At 47.7% G+C, this 12776-nt stretch overlaps 1 protein-coding gene across 3 annotated transcripts in view; it reads right to left on the bottom strand.

Annotated features, from left to right (window-relative positions):
- The window catches only part of Adck1 (aarF domain containing kinase 1), a 166337-nt gene that overhangs the window by 110176 nt on the left and 43385 nt on the right, over nucleotides 1-12776 (bottom strand). For all 3 annotated transcript variants that reach the window (XM_075698334.1, XM_075698336.1, XM_075698335.1), the window contains exon 4: nucleotides 52-255. In XM_075698334.1, the coding sequence (XP_075554449.1) occupies nucleotides 52-255 (204 nt within the window). The remainder of the gene's footprint in view (nucleotides 1-51; nucleotides 256-12776) is intronic.

Below are 12776 nucleotides of genomic sequence, written 5' to 3'. Positions count from 1 at the left end.
GCCCAACCCCCTTGCACGAAATGTGCACGAGTGAGAAGACGGTGCCCTCACGTCTTGCCCGAGGTCCTCGCGGAGCACCTGGAGGATGCTGTGGAGTGGAGAGGCTGGTGCCTTGCTGTGCAGCACCCTCAGGGTGCGGACGTACTCCTCCGGCAGTAGGTAGTCCAGGGCGCCCACGTGCTGGCCTACCTTGACAAAGGCACCGCCGTTGATGCAGCAAAGCTGCAGAAGCCGCTCCGCCGAACGCTGGTGCACCTGCAACCAATGTGTCAGTTGAGGCACGGACCAAGGGAGTACTCGGCTCCCCGACTAAAGCACCGGGAGTTTCGGCCGTTTCCAAACAATTGCGAGCTGGAGGTTTTTTTTTTTTTTCCAAAGTGCAACAAATTCAATTTCTGTCTAAGTAACACATTAGCAGGCTTGAAATTCAAATGGGGATGTGTGCCTGACAACTTACAAAGATTTTAATTTGAAGTTTCAAACAACACTAAGACTTGCAATGAATGTGAACAATCAGTGTTCCTCGGCAACACGGCCTCTCCGTCATTGTCATCGTTTAACCCTCTGAGTGTTAAAGACGTAAATATGCAGCACTGCAAACAAGTCCGTGGTTGACGCTGTATATTTACAACGCCATCTGTATGTTTAAAGAATGCAACAATTTTTCAACTCTCTGTTGCCCAGCAAGTGCTGCGCCCCCCTGTGCGGATAGAAGAATTTTTTTTTTTTTTTGCTCCGCAGTCTCTTAGATTTAATTCCACAGCTTGTTTACACCGGTGCATTGGCAAGCGCTCGTGCATCTGCACGTGCGCAGGCGTGCGGCAGTTAGCCTTGGTTTCATCTCGCAGGCAGTTTCTGTGTGTTGTGCTCGCAAGAACTGATGTCTGGTTTCTAATCTCACAAAGGGTCCCCGTTATATGCTCGCTAATTTATTGCTCCTGGGGTGCGATTAAATCTGTTTACAGGCAGGGGCTGGTATTACAAACGATGCCACCATACACGAACGATGCTGCCATGCCTTTGTTTCTTTACTTAAGACTCGCAAGAACTGATCGCCCATCGATGGCGACAGAACGAATGGTGACTACAAGCTTCTAACTAGTTTGGTTTTTCTGACGGGTGTACAACTATTGGGTTTTCTTGCATGCACTCACACAACTCGATTATGCTATGGTCCTGAGCATTGGTTGCTCTTCTACAAGCGAGTCAAGCGACAATTCCTTCGATGCAGACTACTGCCTAAGCGCTGGATTGGAATACATATCCTTTCCAGTGTATCTACTTTTATATCCTTATTATAACTATTTATGCAAGCCCATCTGCATTCATGAAGCGAGTGCCATCAGTCCTGTTACATGGAAATAAATGTGGCATGCGTGTTATCTGAGGCACAGATCGAAAGATCAGTTTTTCAAATTTTGTTAAGCAGAGTATCGGTGGCTTCGGAATGATTCAAGCAATCCACTGATCTCTTTGCTCTGTCTACCCTAGAACAAAAGTTGCAAGGCTTCATAGTTTACATTTGGAAGAGCACTTTTCTTGAAACCTTCTTCAAAGCTTCACAACTCTGTTCCTAGGGTGGGCAGAGAAAAGACTTTATTCTAATTGGATTCCTTGAATCATATTGAAGTCACTGGTACCCTGTTTAGTGAATGACAGGAATTGATCTTTTGAAAACTTTTCCATAAGATCTGGCACATAATGCTACTTTGCAGCGCGAACGGAAGATAAAAAGTGATGATAAGGTTTGCAATAGCACACAAACAATAATAAGTAAATAATGTAACGTCAACAGTTGCAAAGTTCATATGCAGATTGTCATCGAAAAAAAGAACGCCGTAGTTTGCGTCGTTATTTCTTCTACATTTGCACTTATATTCGTTTTTGCGGATTTCCGTTTGTACTCCTGTAGATGAAAAGCATGTATTCGCAACTGTGAATGGTCATCGGTACGCCTGCAGGGTTTGCCTAGCCGAGTTCACGACCATCTGCGCATGTGCGATTACGGAACTACGAGGCCAGAATTGTTTAGAAATCGTTCTATATAGAGTACATCGCGTTCAGTAAAACACATCTATCACAGAGACATTAAAGAAGCTTTTAGGCACGTAAGATTTACGAAATGGGTTGCAGAAATCTCCGAAATGCGCTGGCGATATGTGCCTACTGAGATGCCCCCCTTTTTGTGTACTTCTGTAGGTCACGAGCATGTATCCTGTACTGCTAAATTGCATGTATTGCAAGTTCGGCGGCAAACGGGACATCAATAGGTTTCCCGCGCAAAGTGTACAAACAATGTCTAACTGACCCCAGCAGAAGCTTACATGGTAGCTTAAAGGAGGCGTCGTATAAGCATTTTCCAACCATAAAGCAAGGTCGCTTCCAAGATCATCTATTTACACGTGGCTCAGCACTAATGTCTGGCGGCCTGCCTCGCCACTGAGAATTTGCCTTTGAAAGAAAGTCTCAGTAAATGCACCCTCCTCACACCTGACGTCTCAGCCTTGCGTGGTGCACCAGTACAAGTTCCGTCTCGTTCGGAAAGACTTCTCCGATGCATGAGACAGGGAGCCGAGACTGTGAAATCTTTGATGTACCTCTCTCCAGGCGCGACTAGTGAATTCGCGGTAAGCGCAGAAAGCTTTTTCATTTTCTAATTTTCCTTTTCTTTTTTCACACTACTTTTGAGTGCTGTTCAATTCCGCCAAAAATATATCATTTAGCTAGCCGCGTTCATGGCCACTTGCATGCGGGAGACTCCGATACCACGATGTTAGAACCATTGAGAAATACTATGCCGTGGCGCCTGCCGCGACCATCAAAATTTGTATACCGCGGATAATTCAAGTATGTTTTCAGGCATTTGAGATATACTAAATGGACTTCAACTGACTCTACCCATATGCCTCGCGCTGCCTTTCCAAGGAGAGCTTCCTCCCCCCCCCACCCAGGGAAAAAAATTGCAGTGCTAAAGGAAGAGAAAAAGTGATGAGAAGGTATGCAGTAGCATGCAAACAATAAGAAATAAATAATGTAACGTCAACAGTTGCTACAAGGCCAGAACCGTTTAGAAATCATTCTATATTGAGTTACCCATCACACTTCCATCGCAGATAAATCAAAGAAGTTTTTAGGCATGTAAGAAGTTTAGCCCCTCTGTTCTGTACTTGTTGGCGATAAGGTAACCTGACCGCCTATGTAATTATATAACTACGCTATGTCAAATGCTCGGTTGCCATAGTCGGAAGTTCAAATCCCTCTTTAAGGTTTTTTTTTTTTTTTTTTGACGATGGTGAGCTTGAAATTCACCTACTCCAGTGCACAACATCTGCAGGATTGGAGTGATGCCTGTCACCGGCAAAAGATGCCAAGAGCGAGTGGGGCTATACTAATCCAGGTGCAACCAAATTAGGAAGGCCCACTAAGCTTCAACAAGACACTCCCTAACCAGAAACGGAATTGGCCTCCCTGGTGCAGTATTCGGCCACTCCCTCCCAAATGACCCACTCAATTACCCAATGGCCCTCAGTCCCCAGCAGCTGCGGAGCACCTGACCACGGCGGCAGAACGCAGCAGAGGGTGCTAAGAATCTCTGGGTATGGACAGGCCGCCAATGGAAACTGACCCTTGCAACGTTTAACACCCAAACCCTCTCGATGGAGGCTAGCTTTGAAGGACTCTTTGAGGAACTATCAGACATTGGGATATCATCGGCCTTAGTGAGATTAGAAGAATTGGTGAGGCTTATACATTTCTGAATAAAAGGGACGTGTCCTCTGCTATAAAGGTCTCCCAGATAAGAAGCGATAAGTGGTAGGATTTCTAATTCATAAGGACATAGCGGCCAACATTGCCGAATTCTACAGCATTATTGAGAGGGTAGCTGTAGTCATAAACCAACTTAATAAGAGGTATAGATTAAAGGTAGTACAAGCCTATGCTCCAACATCCAGTCATGATGATAAAGAAGTAGATCAGTTTTATGAAAATGCTGAGTTAGCGATGAGAAAAGTGCAGTCTCAGTACAGTCGCCAACTGATTTTTCGGACACTCTTTGAGCCAACTCGATCGAGAGCACCATGCACCGACTCTGACCAGTGCATGGTTCAACATGCTGAACGCCATTTTTGTTTTGACCGGAGCCTCCTTGCTGCCCCACGAAGTGGCGCTACTGGAAATCCCCACTCATCGTCATTGTTTCTACCTGGTTCGATAGAGTTGCTACAGCAGTTCTGGTCTCAACTTAGTAAGCCATGTCAAGATAATGCAGCAGCTGATTTGTCTGTTTCTTCGTGCCCGACACTGCGAGTAGGCCATGTTATTAGTTTGTGTGACTGGTGATGGCGTGGTGGCGTTTGCTTTGTGTGCTGTGTCGAGGTTGCGGTGATCCAACGTGGCACACGTGAACATCGCGTCAAGTGTCTAATGGCGCCGACAGTGGCCGCGAAGACTGCGCTGGGGCATGCCGGCAAGTGGGCGCCGGGAGGCCTAGGATTTGTCGCCTTCCGATGTGCTCCCTACTGATGCCGAAAATGTTCTGCGGAGACCTGCGCAGTGGTTGCATTGCGATTCCGGACACCGTCTCATTTGACAGTTTCACAGGTGCTGACACCGCTGTACTGACATGCACAGAACTCCACGACGGCAAGATCATTTGTCAGGTTTCTGCTGCACCGCCGGACGATGACTCCCGAGTTGGAAGATGACGCACCACGTGCTACACTGCCGTCGCATGCGGAGTGTGTACAAGCAGTGACTGTGCTTTCAGCCACCTATAGTGACCGTACGACCCTCTTTGAGATTCAAGCTCATCTGATTGCGCGTAAACAGAACAGCGTGCAACGGCACGTTCACGATTTCTTCAAGCCTACTGCCGAGCCCAAATAAGTGTGCGGAAATAAAGCATTTTTTTCTTTTTTTTTTCTTTATCTGCTTTTTTGGACACCTGTTTATTCGGACATTTCCGCAGTCCCCGTGAGGTCCGAATAAACGGTCGGCGACTGTATACTGTAGTCATGGGTGACTTCAATGCAAAAGTCGGGGGAAAAGCAGGCTGGTGAACAATCAATCGGGAACCACGGCGTGGATTCTAGGAACACTCGAGGAGAGTTGTCGGTAGAATTTGTGGAAAGGAACAAGCTGCAAATAATGAACACCTGCTTCAGGAAGCGTTGGAACAATAAGCGTATTCTGGAAAAACTCTTATGGTGAAACAAGAAACAAAATTGATTTCATACTTTTGGCCGATCCCAGCATAGTGCAGGTTGTAGAAGTGATAGGTAGGGTAAAGTGCAGTGATCATAGGTTAGTGAGGGCTAGGATTAACCTCAATTTGAACAGGGAAAGAATAAAATTGTTCAAGAAAAAACAGGCCAACTTAGAAGCAGTAAGGGTAAAAGCAGACAAATTTAGGCTGGTACTTGCAAATAAATATGCAGCCTTAGAACAGAGAGATGATGATGATGACATAGAGGTAATGAATGAAACTGTAACAAAGCTGGCTTCAGAGACAGCAGTTGAAGTGGGAGGCAAGGCACCAAGGCAAACAGTAGGCAAGCTCTCCCAAGTAACAAAGGACCTAATAAAGAACCGACAAAGACTGAAAGGGTCCAGCTCAAGAGATAAGATAGAATTTGCTGAGCTCTCCAAAACTGATCAACAAGGTGAAAATAAGTGATATTTGAAACTATAATGTGAGAAAGACTGAAGAAACATTATACTAATCCACAAAAAGGGAGACGTTATTAAAGAATTGAAAAATTATAGGCCCATTAGCTTACTCCCAGTATTATATAAAATATTTACCAAAATTATCTCCAATAGAATGAGGGCAACAATGGACTTTAGTCAACCAAGGGAACAGGTTGGATTCAGGAAGGGATACTCTACAATGGATTACATCCATGTCATCAATCAGGTAATCGAGAAATCCGCAGAGTACAATAAGCCTCTCTATGTGGCTTTCATAGATTACGAAAAGGCATTTGATTCAGCAGAGATACCAGCACTCATAGAGGCATTATGTAATCAAAGAGCACAGAACGCTTACATAAATACTTTGGAAAATATCTACAGAGTTTCATTTCTGCAGCTACCTTAATTCTACACAAGCAGGAAGATACCTATAAAGAAAGCGGTCAGACAGGGAGACACAATCTGTTCAATGCTATTCCCTGCAGGCTTGGAAGAAGTATTCAAGCTAATCAAACTGGGAAGGCTTAGGAGTAAGGATTCACAGCGAATATCTCAGCAACCTTCGGTTTGCCGATGAGATTGTTCTATTCAGCAGCAATGCACACGAGTTACAACAAATGATTGAGGACCTTAACAAAGAGAGTGTAAGAGTGGGGTTGAAGATTAATATGCAGAAGACAAAGATAATGATGAGTAGCCGGGCAAAGGAACAAGAGTTCAGGATCACCAGTCAGCCTCTAGAGTCTGTGAAGGAGTACGTTCACCTAGGTCAACTAATCACAGGGAACCCTGATCATGAGAAGGAAATTCATAGAAGAATAAAAATGGGTGGGATCGTATACGGCAGACATTGTCAGCTCCTGACTGGAAGCTTACCATTAGCACTGAAAAGTAAGGTGTACAATCGGTGCATTTTACCAGTGCTGACATATGGGGCAGAGACTTGGAGACAGATAAAGAAGCATGAGAACAAGTTAAGGACCGTGCAAAGAGCGATGGAATGAAGATTGCTAGGCATAATGTTAAGGGACAAAAAGAGAGCGGTTTGGATCAGAGATCAAACGGGTATGGAGGATATTCTAATTGACATCAAGAGAAAAAAATGGAGCTGGGCAGGTCATGTAATGCGCCGGTTAGATAACTGTTGGACCATTAGGGTTATGGAATGGATACCAAGAGAAGGGAAACGCAGTCGAGAATGGCAGAAGACTAGGTGGAGCTATGAAATTAGGAAATTCGCGGGCACTAGTTGGAATCAGTTGGCGCAGGTGGGATAATTGGAAATAGCAGGGTTTCTTCGTCCTACAGTGGACATAGAACATGCTAATTATTATTATTATTATTATTATTATTATTATTATTATTATTATTATTATTATTATTATTGTAAGGAGGTTTATTGGACGAGTCCAACAGACAGGCGGTAGCTCTGAACAGTAGGTCGGGAGAACAAGATGGTGGTGTTCGAGCACTGATCTCGTGCCCTCCGCTCTTGATGATGATCGGGATGTCATTATCTTCCTTTCTTCATTACAATTGCCCCTGTCGAGAAAGGTGGAGCCATCCTGGTGATCTAACAGGTGGGGACAAGAGGGTCGAAGTACGGCTTGAGGCAGTCTACGTGAACAACATCATGTCCACGTCGACGACGGTCGCCATGCAGCGTGAGAGGTTCAATGACGTAGTTTACGGGCGAAGTACGCTCGACGACGCGGTAGGGACCATGATAATTTGGGAGAAGTTTGGACGACAAGCCAGGGGCGCAGGGTGGTACAAGCAGCCACACAAGTGCTCCAGGAGCGAATGTTGTGGCAGGAGAGTGGTCATCATCGCGGGCGTTTTTCTGACGTTGTTGGTCGGCTGTAGTAAAGCGCTTGGCTAGTTGTTGGCAATCTTCAGCGTAACGGGCGGCTTCCGACACGGGCGTACACTCTGAGGCATCTGATGCGTATGGCAGCAACGTGTTGATAGTGTGCGTCGGCTGGTGACCATACAGAAGGAAGAAGGGTGAATACCCGGTTGTGACTTGCGTAGCGGTGTTGTACGCTTATGTCGCAAATGGAAGAACCAGGTCCCAGTTTGACTGATCAGATGCAACATGTGTCGCAAGCATGTCGCCCAGTGTCCGATTAAACCGCTCAGTGAGACCGTTCGTCTGAGGGTGGTAGGCAGTACACATCCGATGTACAATGTTGCACTGGTGGAGAAGTGCTTGGATTACATCAGAGAGAAATACGCGGCCACGGTCACTGAGGAGTTCGCGAGGAGGACCGTGTTGAAGATCAAAATGCTGGAGGATGAAAGAGGCAACATTCTGTGCTGTCGCCGTGGGAAGAGCAGCGGTTTCGGCATATCATGTAAGGTGGTCGACAGCAATGATAGCCTATCGGTTTCCCACCGCGGTCAAAGGTAAAGGTCTATAAAGGTCAATTCCAACGCGGTCGAATGGGCGGTCTGGGCACGGAAGGGGCTGTAATGAACCTGCGGCAGGATGCGGTGGTTTCTTTCGTCACTGACACTCGTGGCAGCCGCGAATGAACTCGCGGACAAAGCGAAACATTCTGCGCCAGTAGTACCTTTTGCGTAAGCGTTCATAGGTCTTGAAGACACCGCCGTGAACACACTGTGGGTCCGAGTGAAAGGACGCGCAGATTGTAGAGCGCAGCGTTCTGGGGATAACTAGGAGCCACTTCCTACTATCTGGTGAGTAGTTGCGCCGGTACAAGAGGCCATCACGGATGCTGAAGTGCGAAGCTTGGCGTCGCAGTGTTCAAGTGGTCGAAAGGGTGGGTGCCTCGGATAAAACGTCAAGAAGAGAAGCGATCCAAGGATCGTGGCGCTGTTCAGAGGAGATGGTGGCGATGTCAAGAGCTGACAATGGGTGGTCTATAATGGATATGGACGCAGTTTCAGTGGATAGTGGTGACCGCGACAGTGCATCAGCATCGGCATGCTTGCATCCGGAACGATATATAACGCGGATGTCAAACTCTTGAAGTCGAAGAGCCCAGCGGGCAAGGCGACCTGACGGATCCTTCAACTAAGACAACCAACATAATGCATGATGGTCCGTAACTACATCAAACGTGCGGCCATATAAGTAAGGGCGGAATTTGGCAAGCGCCCAGACTATTGCCAAGCATTCTTTCTCGGTGACACTATAGTTTGACTCAGCCTTGGTGAGCGTTCTGCTGGCGTATGCGACGACATACTCTGCGAACCCAGGCTTTTGTTGTGCGAGAACAGCACTGAGGCCGACACCACTGGCGTCTGTGTGCACCTCAGTTGCGGCCGTGGGATCGTAGTGGTGCAGTATAGGTGGTGACGTCAGGAGACGGCGAAGGGTGGAGAAGGCTTGGTCACACTCAGAAGACCATGACGAAAGATTGGAGGCGTTGCTTAAAGTTGGGTCAAAGGTGCAATTATAGAGGCGAAGTTGCGCACAAACCGACGAAAGTAGAAGCATAACCCTATGAAGCTTCGTAACTGCTTTAGAGTCGTCGGTTTGGAGAAGTCGGTCATGGCACGCAGTTTAGCCGGGTCCGGAAGCACGCCGTCCTTTGACACGACGTGACCAAGAATTGTAAGTTTTCGCGCAGCAAAGCGGCACTTCTTGAGATTTAGTTGCAGCTGAGCGGTCTTCAGACACGTCAGGACATGGTTGAGGCGTTCCAGATGGGTTGCGAAATCTGGCGCAAAGACAACAATGTCGTCAAGGTAGCAGAGACACATGTGCCACTTCAAACCCTGCAGAACCGAGTCCATCATGCGCTCGAAGGTGGCAGGCGCATTGCAGAGGCCGAAGGGCATGATATTGAATTCATATAGACCGTCAGGCGTGACGAAGGCCGTCTTTGAATGGTTGGCCTCTGCTAAAGGCACCTGCCCATACCCGGAACGCAAATCTAATGACGAAAAAACTCGGCACCTTGTAGGCAATCAAGGGCATCGTCAATTCTGGGTAAAGGGTACACGTCTTTTCGAGTGACCTTGTTTAGTCGCCGGTAATCCACGCAGAAGCGAATCGATCTATCCTTTTTTTTAACGAGAACCACAGGGGATGCCCACGGACTTTGTGGAGGGCGAATAACGTCACGTTTAAGCATATCGTCAACCTGGTCGGTAATAACTTGACGTTCCGCGGTGGAGACGCGGTAAGGGCGTTGTCACACTGGCGAGTTGGAGCCGGTGTCAATGTAATGAACAATGGTAGAAGTTCGGCCAAGGGCACGTTGGACAACTTCGAAAGAGTCACGGAACTGGTAGAGCAGCTGGAGAAGAGCAGAGCGTTCAAATGGTGACAGGCCGTTTGCGATCGGCGAATCGAATAGGTCGGCAGCTGGTACATCAGATGGAGTAAGAGCACTGATGACGTCGAGGTCACGTCGAGCTGAATCTTGCTGCACGGAAAAAATTTGGCCGATATCAATGGGTGGCACGCATCCAAGGGATTCACATTTAAGCAGTCTGATGGGATATGGAAGATGATTTGTGAGGCAGAGAGCACTTGTTCCATTCGAAATAGAGAGGGTCGAATAAGGCAGAAGAAGTGGCTTCTGACTTAGAAGGAGGTGTGATGGTTCAAAGAATGCAGCTTCATCACATATGCTGTTGCAGAACACGGGGATCAAAACAGCTGCTGTCGGCGGAATTTCTGTATCTTCTGTTACGACTAGTTTGTGTGCGGCTTGATGAGCGGGGTTGTAGGACTGGTCACACAACGGGAAGAGCTCAAGTTCAGATCTGGTACAATCAATAACGGCGTGATTATACGATAAAAAGTCCCAGCCAAGTATAATGTCGTGCGAGCAGGATGAAAGGACGATAAACTCAACACTGTAGTGCTCTTTAGCGATAATAAGTCGAGCAGTGCAGGCAGCTATAGGCCAAACAGGGTCTCCATTCGCTGTACGTAAGGGCATCATCTCAAGAGGCGTGGTCACCTTCCGAAGTTTGCGGCAAAGTGTGGCATCTATAACAGAAACGGCAGCACCAGTATCGACAAGAGCATATGCACGGGTGGCTTCTACAAAAACTTCGACAATATTCGACGGCAAAGTTCGAGGCCTTGAGCATTTCGACAGCGCATTTCTTGCCTCACGAACTGCAGGGGGTAGTTTCCCTCATTTTCAGGGGCTGGTCGACGACACATGGGTGACAAGGATCGGCGACGGGGTGAAGGTGAGCGACGAGACGTGGGTTGCGGATAGTCACGTGAAGAAGTGCTTGTTTGGGGACCCCGACCTTCATAACGAGAGCGGGGACGATCCATGTAGTTTTGCGAACGGGCGTCTGAGTATCCTGGCGCGCAACGGTGGCAGAATCGGGCGAAATGACCAGGGCCACCACATGCGAAACAGATCGGCCGGTTGTCTCGCGTTCGCCAGGGATTTGCAGTGTTGGGAGCAGCCCATGTCACGAACGGCTGAATCGGGGCTGCAGCATATGACACACCATGGGACGGTGAGGGCTGTTGAAGCTGCTGCCGCTTTACTACCTCTGTGTAACTAAGAGGTGTGGCGACAGGTTGCTGCTGAATGGGCACCCTCATGGCCTCGGAAATCTGTTCTTGGATGACGTGTCGAAGCACGGGAGCTAATGGGATTGGTCGCTGCAGTTGCTGCTGCTGTGGGAGCTCCTGACGCTGAGCAAACGGCAGGAGAGACAACTGATGGGCCACCTCCTCACGCACAAATTCTTTCATTTGTGCGAGAAGGTATGACTGGTCAGGCACGATGTCCAGTGCAGCGAGTGGTTGACTGTACGTGTGAGATGAATGCAGGTGAGAGCCCGCTGCCTTCTCAATTCATCATAGCTGTGGGACAGAGTTAACACTTCAGACACTGTGCCAGGAGACTTCGCAAGAAGCATTTGAAAGACTTCGTCGTCGACGCCCTTCATAATATGCTGAATTTTAGCACTTTCGCTCATTGATGCATCGGCGCCCCTGCAGAGATTGATTATGTCCTCAATATAGGCTGTAAAAGTTTCGTTTGGTTCTTGTGCCCGTGTGCGCAGCTGTTGCTCGACGCGTAACTTCCGCATGGCAGGGCGACCGAAAACGGCAGATATTGCCTCCTTAAAAGCGGGCCAGTTCTCAAATTCCGATTCATGGTTCGTATACCACAGCTTCGCCACGCCAGCCTGGTAAAAGTTCGCGGTACTCAGCTTAGCAGCGTCATCCCACTTGTTGGGTCCACTAACTTTTTCGTAGGCCGACAGCCAGTCCTCAACGTCCTGGTCTTCCGTACCCGAAAATACCGAGGGGTCTCACTGGCAAACCGGGCCGGGGCAAACGGCGGCTGGGAGAGATGGCAGCGGTTGGGCAGCGTCAGCTTGCATGGTCGAGTGCAACGTACGGGATCGGAGTTCCAAGGTGCCGATGATGTGCGTACCCAGCACGATCCACCAAATGTAAGGACGTTTATTGGACGAGTCCAACAAACAGGCGGTAGCTCTGAACAGTAGGTCGGGAGAACAAGATGGTGGTGTTCGAGCGCCGATCTCGTGCCCTCCGCTCTTGATGATGATCAGGATGTCATTATCTTCCTTTCTTCATTACTTTATTATTATTATTATTATTATTATTATTATTATTATTATTATTATTATTATTAACGCCACTTCTGTACCCCTATCTGTTAGAGAGAAAGCAAATTTTTAATTGCAGAAAGGTAGAAGAGAGGCTGGACCGAGTGAAGTGCCTCTAGCCTGCTACTCCACGCTGGGGAAGGAGATAAAATGTGAAGAGCAAGGAGGGTGGTGGCATGGCAAAGACAATGATCAGAACTGCACAGCATATTGTTTCTGTGCATAATGTACATGCACACTTCACAGCACAGTACAGTCATCTTCGCAAACAGAGGTAGGTTACTTCAGAGTAGCTAGGAGACTGTGTATAGCTTGCGTAACTTTTGGAACTGTTGCGCCACTGGCGTACTTAAACCAGACAGTAGCAGTTGCAGGGCATCGATTATTCGTTGCAGCATAGCTTTGACGACAGAGTAAGATGGTGATTTCTCGGTACAGTGTAATTGATTGCATTGATAGTTAAAGGCCCGTGTGCGTGGTGGCAAGTCTGG

The sequence above is a fragment of the Dermacentor variabilis genome, chromosome 7, assembly GCF_050947875.1.
Source record: "Dermacentor variabilis isolate Ectoservices chromosome 7, ASM5094787v1, whole genome shotgun sequence".
In the NCBI taxonomy this organism is placed as follows: Eukaryota; Metazoa; Arthropoda; class Arachnida; order Ixodida; family Ixodidae; genus Dermacentor; species Dermacentor variabilis.
This window is presented reverse-complemented; position numbering and strand designations above follow the sequence as displayed.